The sequence below is a fragment of the Trichomycterus rosablanca genome, chromosome 20 (assembly GCF_030014385.1).
Source record: "Trichomycterus rosablanca isolate fTriRos1 chromosome 20, fTriRos1.hap1, whole genome shotgun sequence".
In the NCBI taxonomy this organism is placed as follows: domain Eukaryota; kingdom Metazoa; phylum Chordata; class Actinopteri; order Siluriformes; family Trichomycteridae; genus Trichomycterus; species Trichomycterus rosablanca.
The window spans coordinates 6,921,826-6,934,454 of NC_086007.1; the positions used below are offsets into that span (position 1 = coordinate 6,921,826).

The 12,629-nt window shown below is 36.3% G+C and overlaps 2 protein-coding genes across 3 annotated transcripts; one reads left to right on the top strand and one right to left on the bottom strand.

Moving 5' to 3' along the window:
• The first annotated feature begins 266 nt into the window (after positions 1–266).
• Positions 267–6,199, top strand: lin37 (lin-37 DREAM MuvB core complex component). 2 transcript variants are annotated; one of them, XM_063016790.1, is made up of 10 exons: positions 267–364; positions 1,899–1,948; positions 2,076–2,151; positions 2,492–2,542; positions 2,621–2,650; positions 3,662–3,747; positions 4,967–5,124; positions 5,386–5,517; positions 5,648–5,718; positions 5,861–6,199. In XM_063016790.1, the coding sequence occupies exons 2-10, from the start codon at positions 1,915–1,917 to the stop codon at positions 5,937–5,939; spliced, it is 717 nt and encodes a 238-aa protein (XP_062872860.1). In that variant the 5' UTR covers positions 267–364; positions 1,899–1,914; the 3' UTR covers positions 5,940–6,199. The 2 variants fall into 2 exon arrangements, with proteins under 2 accessions (XP_062872860.1, XP_062872859.1); XM_063016789.1 differs by having other exon boundaries at positions 276–364; positions 1,859–1,948.
• Positions 6,200–10,432: 4,233 nt separating this feature from the next.
• LOC134334872 (C3a anaphylatoxin chemotactic receptor-like) lies at positions 10,433–11,455 on the bottom strand. The gene has a single exon (XM_063017339.1). The coding sequence runs from the start codon at positions 11,453–11,455 to the stop codon at positions 10,433–10,435; it is 1,023 nt and encodes a 340-aa protein (XP_062873409.1).
• Positions 11,456–12,629: the final 1,174 nt, after the last annotated feature.

Sequence of the window (12,629 nt, forward strand, 5' to 3'; positions counted from 1 at the left end):
GCTTTTCGAATTTTCTGTTTGCATTGACCACGTCCCAAATCGCATAATTAACACTACAAAGTATGCCTAAAAATAGAATTCAGACTATTGGTTTAGTACTAATACGACACACACTTAATTACTTTTAAATGCAATTGGAACACCATCTAAAGTGACCGTGTGTCCAGAAGCCAATCAAATTCTGCAACTCCTGACAGACAGGCGTTTTACCCAATGATAATAGAGAACTGTTATTTACAGTCACCAATAAGCAAACAGAAGTCGGGTTGCGCGCGGAAGAGGAAAGTCAGGCCAACTGAAAACAAAAATAGCTAGATAGCTAACAGCTAATGGCACTAGCTGTTTACGTTAATTGTTTAGTACGGTAAGATATTTACTAAATATGTATTAAAGTTATATGTTTTATTAAGTTAAAGATGTTAATGGCGTTTGGTACACTGTTTGAAATTTCAGCAAATATGTGAATGACGACTGTAATTATACTGAAATAGCTCGCTGGCTAATGCCGACGGCTTCGTCTCAGCCCGAACAACTTTACTAAATAGTGTGAAATATCAAAAGATTAATACAACATTAATGGTGTCCGGGTCCTTTCTGTGTGGAGTTTGCATGTTCTCCCCGTGTCTGCGCGGGTTTACTCCGGGTTTCTCCAGTTTCCTCCCACAGTCCAAAGACGTGCAAGTGAGGTGAATTGGAGACACTAAATTGTCCAAGACTGTGTTTGTTATAAACTTGTGAACTGATGAATCTTGTGTAATGAATAACTACCGTTCCTGTCATGAATGTAACCAAAGTGTAAAACATGACGTTAAAATCCGAATAAACAAACACATCCAAAACGACTTACAGTACTGTGACAGTATATTGTCCAAGCAATTGAGGGTTAAGGGCCTTGCTCAAGGGCCCAACAGTGACAACCTGGCAGTGGTGGGGCTTGAACCAGCGACCTTTTGATTACTAGTCCAGTACTCAACCACTAGACTACGTCCCTGATGAACACTAGTCTTATGATAATCTTGAGGTAGATGAATATCATTGAGTGAAGTTGCACTGCAGCTCACTTTGTTGAAGTTCACTCCAAACTACAACATAATCATTTGGTTCTTTACTATAACCCACCAAGATAATTTACTGTCGTGTTCTGTTTCACAATATTTTAATGACATACATTTTGTGTTCATGTAACACCCACACTACCAGCAGTGCCACAATGTCATTCTACCAGCTGACAAATAAAATGTTTTTTGGGTTTAAATGTAAGAAAAATAAACCTTACACAGCTTAAAATGTGTCATGGTGAGTAATCATTCTACAAGTGTTCAGTGTTGGTTGTTTTTAATGGGATTCAAATGCTCGGTTGGCGCAGCAGTTTACTACGCTGGCCTACAACCTCCAAGATCCTAGTTCGAATCTTGGTGGTGCTATCAGCTGGTTGGGCATCTACACAGACATGGTTGGTTATATCTGGAGTGATTTTGATGGAATCTTTAGGGTTTTGATAGCTCAGCAATTAAGGTACAGGCCTAGTAATTGGAAGATTGCTTCCTGTGAGGCTGTTTAAGTTTCCACTGTTTGGCCTCTAAGCAATAACCTTAATCCCAAATTACTTGCATTGTGTTTGGTTTTCCAAACATGTTATGGTCTGAAAGTCACTGATGTGTTTAGCTTCACCCACTTGACCGACACGAACATAAAGTAATTGCCCCAAACGGTTTGTTCATTTATTTCTTTACTCACTCTTGGTATTAAACCTAATTTATGGGAACCATGTTTATCCAATTGCGTACAGTTCCACAAGTGATCGGGGGTGAGGCTGCAGCTGCGATTTAAACTTGTATTTAACTGTTTGACTTTGCAGTATTGAACTCTGGATTCTCTCTAACGAAAATCACTTTTAGGTGAGGACAAGTCAAAATGCTTCACAATAAAATAAAGATGGAGAAACTAGGTAAGGGGTTACTTTTGTACCTAATAATTTGACTTCATGATGATTTCATCGTTCTCATTACTGAGTTGTGTCTTATTGCATCTACACTGACTTATCAGCAATTCTGTTGTACTTGGTTTTGTTAAAGACTCAGATGGTACTGGTGCGAGACATCGCCTGGATGCGGTGCTGCAAGGCCTGGTAGACAAAAGCGACAATGAGAGGTCTGTAGTACACCTGTGAGCTCTAGTGGATTGTCTCTGTCGCCCTCTGTAGGTGCGAGGAGTTATGAACATTTAGGGAAATCTATTTGTCATTAGTGAAATGTAGGTTATTTTCCATATTATTAATGCTCTATTGTTGGCGATATGAATTGTTCCCCTTAGGAGTTTTGTGTCAATGAAATGTAAATACTTGTAATTACTTGATGTTTTTTAAGAACCCCCCAAGCAATGTGTTATAATATCCCCCATGGTGATTTCCCCAATGGGGATCATTAAAGGAATCTTATTTTATCTTATCTTATTTATTTTTAACTATGCTCTGTCTTTTCTTCTTTTGTAGAGATCAGAATGATGATGATGCTGGGAAATTGGTAGCTGACTCCATGAATAAGTACGTTTCTACAGTCAATGGAATGTCTGTCTTCTAAAAGAACTGTGATTGATTTTTTTTAAACTTTTCTCTTGATAGGGACTTATCTCCTACATCTATTGGTAAAAGGTATGCAAATTCATATTTTTATTTAATTTGTGGCCATGTGAAAACCTACAGTGATGACATTTATATACAGAGAGAAATGTCTTGTGGTCTGTAACTGGCATTCATTTAGTCACTGGTTAGGCTACTTTTAGTGGTTATGGTTAATGTCCAGTGGTTTTGCATCCACTGTGTAATTTACAAAGTACATATTTGATAATAAAATTGTGCTACTATAAAGTTGTGTATAAAGTCAGCTTTAGAATTTTAGCACTCTTGTTAATGAATGGTAAATTTGGTTTATTAGCTTCACCTTAAGTTGAAAATAAACAACTGAATTTATTCCATGAAAATAATCAAGTTAGAAACTCATCACAAATGGTTTTCCTCAAAAAACATTTTGTTACAATTATTGGCACCGCTTCATTTAGCACTCAGCACAACAGCATCAGGTCTAGTTTTATAATGTTTTGAAAAAATGAGCTAAAAATCTGGATGGCTGCCTCTAGGAAGACTCAGTCAGACCAAGCTTTGTCCTTTTCAAAATGATTAAGGTCACTGTGGTCCTGGGAACACTCAAAGCCTTAGATATTGTTTTCACTCTATTTTCACAATTTGATCAACTCAACTTGCAACTGGGGGACTCCAGTTCAGTTCTATTTGAGTAATTAAAGCAAACAGGATGCACCTGAACACAATCTGGAATGCAACAGCAAGTGATTTGATACTTTTGTAAATTTGAGACTTAAAACATTTTCACTTTATTATGGGTAATTAAGTGTAGATTAAAACATAAACTAGCAATTATTTTAGTTCAATATTAAAATCGCAACACAAAGTGTGCAAAAAAGTCAAGCTGTCTAAATACTACAAAGACATTATTTTTCATAACATTTTAATCTACTGTAGTCGTGTGTTTTCTTCTCCTTTTTTAGTTTTTACTTTTGTATTGACTAACAAATTCTTATTGTGTGTAACAAAGAAAGTGATTCTTAGAAAGCTAACACATTTGATGTTGTTGGGGACTTTCCACAGGCCATCATCACGTTTTTCTCAGCACCGGAGGAAGAAGCGCAAAGAAATGGATGATGGTTTACCTGAGACTAACCAGCAAAAACAAAGTGAGATTTAGTGTAAATTAAAAGCGTATTACATTAAATGATAAGTAGTTTTAGGTTTCTACTGGCTCACATTTAGTTTTGAGTTTGTACTTACCAAAGTAGAAAGTCAGTCTTGCATGACAAATAACTTCCTTTGCTTTCAGATTTAGCAAGGTGTGAAAAGCCATTTCCGTTTGATTTTACTGCAACACTTGTTGGGTGAGGGCAAAAAGTTATTTAAAAAAGAATTCAGTTTTTTTAAATACTTGTGACAAACTTGTAATAAAACTGAATCCTTCACCAAAATAAATATTTGTAGAAATCATGACACACATGTACCTTACAAGTATTTGTAAACTTTTAAGTTTAAATGTAACCTGTATTTTGGCATACAATCAGGTCATCAAATCAGGTTCTACATGTTCACAGTTGGTTGTCTGTCTTGCCTGCCTGAATTGGTCTATTCAGGAACTAAAAAATTCAACATCTCTACTGACTGCAAACCATGTCACTGTATTTTTAATAAGTTATTGCATTAAACATAGCAGAAAAGTTGCTGTTGGTCACAGATGCAAAATTTGCTTAAATTTTGCGTACAGAATATTTGTAACGCTTTATTTGCAAGGGAAGTTGGCATTGTGTAATTGCATAATGGGAAAAAGTATGTTATTTTGAGCAAAACATTTCGTCTACAGTAACCTGGTGACCTTATGTGTAACACAGCATATGTGAACTGATGCATGTGTGATAAGAAAGTGAAATTTCTAGAAAGTTATATCAGCAAAACAACAGGCTTTCTACACATAACGCTGATGTTGGTTAGATTCTCAGCTCTGCTTGAAATTTACCTATCAGTAGAGAGTGGTTAAAAATTTGCATTGATCAAACATTCAGTTAGCTCTCAGTTAACTATTTATTTAGCTATAATGTAAGACACTCATATCTTATGATGTTAATTTACAGGCATTAATGTACATGCTTCTAATTTTTATGTCCTGAAACTTCATGCAATGTTTTTCATTACAAATTATATCATTAGCATAACAATGAGTAAAAAGTTAAATCTTAAAAAACCATACATTATCTCTTAGTAGTATTTGTCACTACTGAAAAGCCGGTGAGCACAATTTGTGAAAGTGACCATGTACATTTCTTGGTAGAAACATTGTACTAAGAAAATGGCAAAATAGCAGCCAAAACAGCAAACGTTTAAATTTTTGTGTTCTGCTGTTTCTATTAGACTCGTACATTATTAAGCTGTTCGACCGCAGTGTGGATTTAGCACAGTTTAGCAGCAACACTCCACTCTACCCCATCTGCAGATCATGGATGAAGAACAACCCCTCTGTGAAAGAGAGCATAATTTCCACCCCACCTCACAACATGGCAGATGATGAGGTAAGATCCACCACTACACCTTCCTGTCCTCTCTTTAAATTAAAATTGCAGAAAAATAGTGTATGTTAAGCCTAAAATTGTAGAAATCAATAAACACAGAACTCTTCAATGTTGTGTCCAGCATCAACACTGATGTTGGATGAAAAAGCCCAAGGAACACTTTTCAAAGCATAATGCTGGCCACTAGAGTCACTCCACTGCAATTAATTGAGTTACAGAAAAAGATGCAGTTCTAAATTGGTTGTGTTTTATCTATTCCAGATATCGGACATGTTAAATGGCAAAAGTGAAAATGTTTATCGTCTTCCACATTCTGTTGCCTGTCCACTTAATGAGTCTGGTGATCCAGTCAACCTAAGAATTCCTCCTATAGAGAAACAGCCTGCCAGCCAGGTGAGTGTACCTTTAGCACACTTACATTTTTATAAAATGTATACTAACATTTTTACATAAACTCCCTCAATTAAAAAGACCTGTTTTTTAAAGAGTACATATGATAAGTGTTTAATAACCTTTTCTTTAGTCTGCAGAGACTGGAGGAGCTGCTAACCTCATGTTTAACCACATGAAACGCTGGAAGAAAATAAGGCAGAAGTACGATTCCTCACTGTTTTTACAAAGGCCATGCTGGTTATGATGTTAGCCATTTAATAGTGGCTTTACTATTTTTAATCTTATTATTATTGTTAGTCAAATACAACTGAATAATTTATATGAATTATTTTATCTCCTTTAGGTGGAAAGAAGCTTCTAATAAGAACCAACTGCGTTACAGTGAGAGCATTAAGATTTTAAAGGAGATGTATGAACGCTAGCTCAACCCTATTCTCATCACCTGCATCAGGAGCCTGAAAACTTCTAGGTGGAAGTCTGTGGAGTCTATGAAAAATTGTAATCAAGCAATGTTCGTAGGACCTGCACTACAATAGAGAAAGCAAATATTGATTGTTTTTGTTTATTTTGCATTCTTTTTATGCCATGCAGACCAATTCCAGAGTCGGACTATAAACTGTTATTTTAAAACCTACTGAAGTTTATTCAGTCTGAATTTAATAAATGTTCATTTTTGTTCCTGTATGGTTTACCTTGCTTTTAGCACATTTAGCACATCTGTGTGTTAAAGCTTTTTTAAATTTTCAAAAATGGTTTCATACTCATCAAAAATAGTGTCAAGTTTTTTCAGAACTTTGGTAGTGTGCAGCACCCACACTACCTAATTAACATTTATGGTATTTGGCAGATGCTTTTACTCAAAGCAACTTGCAGTTATGACTGAATACACTGCGAACAATTGAGGGTTAAGGACGCAGGGATTTATTTTTAACTGCCCAAAAAACATTAGTGAGGTCAAGCTCTGATGTTAGGTAATGTAACCTGGTTTACAGTCCAGTTACAATGTTCCTGTTCATCCCAAAGAATGAAATGAGGGCATTTTTTGAAAGTAAACAGAACTAAGCTTTTACAAACTGTTACCATAAATTTGATATTGAATTCATGTTTTACTTCTCTAAAACCAACTCGGATGCCACATTTTACAAGTGTGACTTATTTAACTGCTTTGTTTTTGTTTATGCCAGTATGCATATTTTAGTGCTTAGCAGCATGTGGCTAAAACAGCAGAAACCAATTGTTAGAATGTTTCAAAAGATCAAAGTTACCATCACTAATTACCATCACTAGGAAAACTGGTTAGGTGTACCATGCTAACATTACCAGTTAAACAGTATAAACCCAGTATGATGGCAAAAATCTATAATCTTTTCTATGCCAGTTTGTTTTGGGTGGCATGTAAAAAGTTCATTGGGCATATTCCATTTACATCTGCCTGGTTGCTGCTTTTTTTGCAACATCAAAGAGAAAAAACATTTAAGTTTTTACACTGCAGAGCATGTGGGGAATTAAACATTACACTAAAACCATAACGGCGTCTATTCTAAGAAGGTTTCCACTAGATTTTAAAACCTGGCTGTTGTTAGGATAAATCTTTTAGTTCAAAAGGTCCTGAAGAAAGCAGTCGGGAAGTCCAGAAAGTACTCTTTAAAACACTTTATTAAGTGTAAAAATGATCTGTGAATATATATCAGAGCTAAGCCGACCGACGCACCTTTCTCCTGCAGTCTAGACACACAACCACGTAAGAAAGAGGCCGCTTCTGTCCGCGCCGTTCTTTTTTAAACTCAGCTAGGCTCCTCCTCCTTTACTGCTGGTGGAGCCAATGAAGTGTGCTAAAAAGCCCAGGGCTCCGCCTCCCCCCTTCGGTAGAAGTCAAGGAGGGAGTCTAGCCGGCGCCATGTTGGACAAAAGACCATGCGGCCTGGATGTCGTAAACCTTGGAAATTGCCGTAAAACTTCCCATATTAAATGTACGTTTTTATGTTCCGAAAAACCTAACACTGTTTATAGTTGGTTTATAAAAATAAACAAGATGCTTTAGCAGTTAAGGCCACTTGTGTTTAAATGAGTACAGTGGCTTGCAAAAGTATTCATACCCCTTGAACATTTCCATATTTTGTCACATTACAACCACAAACATAAATATATTTCACTGGAATTTAATGTGAAAGACCAACACAAAGTGGTATACAATTGTGAAGTGGAACGAAAGTTATACATGATTCAAAACATTTTTTACAAATAAAAAACTGAAAAGTGCGGTGTGCAAAAGTATCCAGCCCCCCTGAGTCAATACTTTGTGGAACCACCTTTTGCTGCAATTACAGCTGCAAGTCTTTTAGGGTATGTCTCCACCAGCTTTGCACATCTAGTGACTGACATTTTTGCCCATTCTTCTTTGCAAAACAGCTCAAGCTCAGTCAGATTAGATGGAGAGCGTTTGTGAACAGCAGTTTTCAGATCTTGCCACAAATTCTCGATTGGGTTTAGGTCTGGACTTTGACTGGGCCATTCTAACACATGAATATGTTTTGTTTTAAACCATTCCATTGTAGCCCTGGCTTTATGTTTAGGGTCGTTGTCCTGCTGGAAGGTGAATCTCCGCCCCAGTTTTAAGTCTTTTGCAGACTCCAACAGGTTTTCTTCCAAGATTGCCCTGTATTTGGCTCCATCCATCTTCCCATCAACTTTGACCAACTTCCCTGTCCCTGCTGAAGAGAAGCAGCCCCAGAGCATGATGCTGCCACCACCTTATTTGACAGTGGGGATGGTGTGTTCAGAGTGATGTGCAGTGTTAATTCTCTGCCACACATAGCGTTTTGCATTTAGGCCAAAAAGTTCAATTTTGGTCTCATCTGACCAGAGCACCTTATTCCACATGTTTGCTGTGTCCCCAACATGGCTTCTGGCAAACTGCAAACGGGACTTTTTATGGTTTTCTTTTAACAATGGCTTTCTTCTTGCCACTCTTCCATAAAGACCACATTTGTGCAGTGCACGACTAATAGTTGTCCTGTGGACAGATTCCCCCACCTGAGCTGTGGATCTCTGCATTTCGTCGAGAGTCACCATGGGCCTCTTGGCTGCATCTCTGAACAGTGCTCTCCTTGTTCGGCCTGTAAGTTTAGGTGGACGGCCTTGTCTTGGTAGGTTTACAGTTGTGCCATACTCTTTCCATTTCCGGATAATGGATTGAACAGTGCTCCGTGAGATGTTCAAAGCTTGGGAAATCTTTTTATAGCCTAAGCCTGCTTTAAACTTCTCCACAACCTTATTCCTGACCTGTCTGGTGTGTTCTTTGGACTTCATAATGCTGTTTACTCCCCAATATTCTCTTAACCAACCTCTGAGGCCGTCACGGAGCAGCTGTATTTGTACTGAGATTAGATTACACACAGGTGGACTCTTTTTAGTCATTAGCAGTCATCAGGCAACTTCTGAATGCGATTGGTTGCACTCAGAGAAAAGGGGGCTGGATACTTTTGCACACCGCACTTTTCAGTTTTTTATTTGTAAAAAATGTTTTGAATCATGTATAATTTTCCTTCCACTTCACAATTGTATACCACTTTGTGTTGGTCTTTCACATTAAATTCCAGTGAAATATATTTATGTTTGTGGTTGTAATGTGACAAAATATGGAAAAGTTCAAGGGGTATGAATACTTTTGCAAGCCACTGTATATGATGAAGCACTCTTGTAAAATAAGGAGAGCAAAATGGAGAGGAAATACATTATTTGAGGTTACAATTTAATGTAGATACCATTGTATGGTAGTAATTCTGCACTGTAAAACCTGAAATCTGAAAAAGAGAAAAGCCATACAACTGAAGGTTTCAAAATCTAGTGGAAAGCCTTCTTAGAATAACAGCTTATGGTTTTTAGTGTAATGTTAAGTTCCTTACATGCTCGGCAGTGTAAAAACTGCTGTTCTCCCTTTGCTGTTGTGGTATGTACTACTATACAGAAACAGCACCAGGTTCTTAATTAAGGTTAAAGGTTATCTCAGATAAACTAAAAGCCAGTAAAGCATGTGGTGTGGTCAGTTAAGTCCACTTTTGAGCTTGTCTTGGGGAAAAAAAAACAATGTGCCAAAACAATTGTACATCACCTGACACAGCAATTTATGTTTGTTTTTAAGTTACTTTTAGTGAGAAAAGAATTCTCTGGACTAGCCCTAAGTGGTTGCAGGCTTGGGATCTGAATTTGCTATTAAAATGCTCTGTGAATTTATCTTACAATTTGTAGAGAAGTCTTAAAATTACATCACTGCCTCTACTATTCTCTTGTTGGTCATGAATTGGCCAGTTTACTTTAAGAATAAAGAATCTTTGTAAATATGGCTTCTTAACAACAGCAGTTGCCACCATGTTAGTGTTAGAAGGGTTAGAAAAGATATAAATGCTAAAATGTTTTGAAAATAATATTTATTAGGCAAAAACAAGAAGTGGTTCATTTAAACTATAAAAATACTGTTACAAGAGAATGGTAAAAAAAAAAAATCAATTAAAAAAGATTATGATACAAAGCACACATTGAGGTCTTTAAAAATAACAAAAAAACACACATATATATATATATATATATATATATATATATATATGTATATATATATATATATATATATATATATATATATACAGTATATATAGTATATATTACCATATGTATTTAAGACTGAAATATGGAAATAAAAAAAGCATTTCAGTCATGACTCAAATCACACCATAAATTGTGGGAAGATACTCTGCGCTGATTTGCAATTGTTTTACATGCCCCTATTTAATGTAAAATCTTAAAAATTCTAGGACAATATAAAAGCATTTCCACTTTGCACATTAGTAGATATTTGTACACTTTTTTATTTTAATTATAATTGTTTGCATTTATCAGAAAATAAAAAACTCAAAACGGTTTAGTTCTCTGTAGATGTAGTTCCATCTAAAGGGGTGACGGGGAAAACAGTTATTATTTTTGTTTTTGTTTCTGTCTGATTTTCAGTATGGTGAGAGCTGATGGAATGGCGATGGCTGAGAAAGGAAAAGTGCTCCTCGGCAAAAGCATTCTCCAGCACCAGCAGCAAGGACTGTCTGAGCTTTGTTTTAAACTGATCACACATAAACATGTACAGAATTGGATTCAGGCAGCTGTTTAGGTATGCCAGGATCACAGTGAAGGGAGTCGCAGATGCAAGTGCTTTTGCTTTATCTTCATTCCACTTTCCTAAGACAAGGCTTAACTGTTGGATGTGAAATGGGAGCCAGCACAAAAAAAAGGCGAGGATCACAGTCAGGATGATTTTGAAGGGCCGGAGCTTTTTGTCGCGCTGTAGCCTTAAAACTTTCACTCCAATTGCTATGTATGAACAAATAATGACAATGAAAGGAATAAGGAAGCCCACTGTAAATCGTAACATGGCCAAAGTTATTTTCACACTTTTTGGGGCAATGGTGCCACAAAATGTGATTTGTTTTACAACCACTTCGCGATAAGTGGCAAAAGGGATGCTAAAGGCTACGGCTGCCACCCATATAAACAAGCATGTTATCCATGCTTTAAATGGGGTGCGATGGTTCTGGGTCCACACAGTTAACCATGTCAAAAGGCAGCGGTCCAGACTGATGGTGGCCAGCAGAAAAATGCTTGCAAACATATTAAGCACTGAAATTAAGGTGTTGGACTTGCACATAAAAAGGCCAAAGGGCCAGTTATAATTCTGAGAGATAGAGATGATGTTCAGGATCAGAAAAGACATGAAGAGGAAGTCTGCCAAGGCCAAGTTGAGAAACCAGATGGAATTCACAGTTCTCTTCATCTTGTAGCCAGTCACAAAAATGACCAGTGCATTGCCAACTGTGCCAAGCACAAACACCACTATGTATATGATTAGAATTATTATCTGCTTAAACGTCAATCCAGCTTTTTGGCCACTTTCCATGATGCTGGTGTTTTGGCTTTGCAAACATGCTGTGACATTGCATGTTTGATCTGTATAATAAACAGGAAAAAAATATATAAATGTATCTGTACATCATTCAATTTTCATTCATCTTTAGTAAACAAATCTTTTTAATAAAAGTAATGATGGGTGTGGCACCAGGACACAAGAAAAAGTTTACTCTAGATGGAGTTCCATTAATTCACAATGCACTCTTTTCACACACACCTTTTTATTTACATCTCTCTCATTTACACTTACACACATCTGGGACCATTTAAAATAAACAATCCACCTAGAAGCATTTAAAATTTTCAATTTAATTGGAACACGTCAGTTTCTTCACAGTGACCAGACACAAGGATCGAACCCCAGTTTCCACAAACTCTGCAAACATTGGTAATTTACTGTTGACCACTAGCTGATTGTAACTACAATACCAGATAACAGGTATTTTCAATCAATGATCAAAAACTTTGACATTTGAATTTGCAATCTATTTTATCCACTTAAAATAAATAAACAATTAATGTAGGGGTCATATGAAAAACAGGTTTCAGATTTTTTTTAGGTCACAATAAAATTTGGTTGTAATTTTTTTAAATCTATGAAAGCTGGCTGAAGATTGTTGTTGTTCACATGGACAAAAGAGCAGGAGCAGGGGCGTCTTCCTTGCACTATAGCCTCTGAGCCCATGTGTGCTGTCAAGCAAGGTTGTTTTTTTTATTGGCACAAAATAGTCACCATCTGTAATCACTAGCAAGTAATGGGGTTTTTATGCAGCCCTGGTGAATTACTATTATATAACTTTCCATTTTAAACACCAAACACCACAACAAACTGATGAAGGTTTATGTAAATTTGTGAGTTTATGTATGCAAAATATTTGTAAAACTTTAAGCCTATATAAAGAAAGAAAATACTTAATCAGTAAGACCAGCTGGAAGCACAGAAAGATCTTGGTTAAATCATTACACAGCTCAGTACACTAGTATAAATAGAATGCATTAAGCAGGACTGCAATAGCATTTTATATTTAAATTACAATAAAAAATAAAAAATAACAATTATAACTAATATCAATATTGCAGAAAAGCACATTCAGTTAAGACTCAGATAATTAAGTATATTATTTCTGTTTAATCAGATTTTTTGAGTATCTAAAACTCATTGC

Excerpts from the sequence above, each read along its gene's own strand:
- LOC134334872 (XM_063017339.1), bottom strand. The coding sequence starts at position 11,455 with ATGGAAAGTGGCCAAAAAGCTGGATTGACGTTTAAGCAGATAATAATT.
- lin37 (XM_063016790.1), top strand. The coding sequence starts at position 1,915 with ATGCTTCACAATAAAATAAAGATGGAGAAACTAG. Across the intron at positions 1,949-2,075 it reads AATAAAGATGGAGAAACTAG|ACTCAGATGGTACTGGTGCG; the intron begins GTAAGGGGTTAC and ends GTTTTGTTAAAG. Across the intron at positions 2,152-2,491 it reads GACAAAAGCGACAATGAGAG|AGATCAGAATGATGATGATG; the intron begins GTCTGTAGTACA and ends CTTCTTTTGTAG.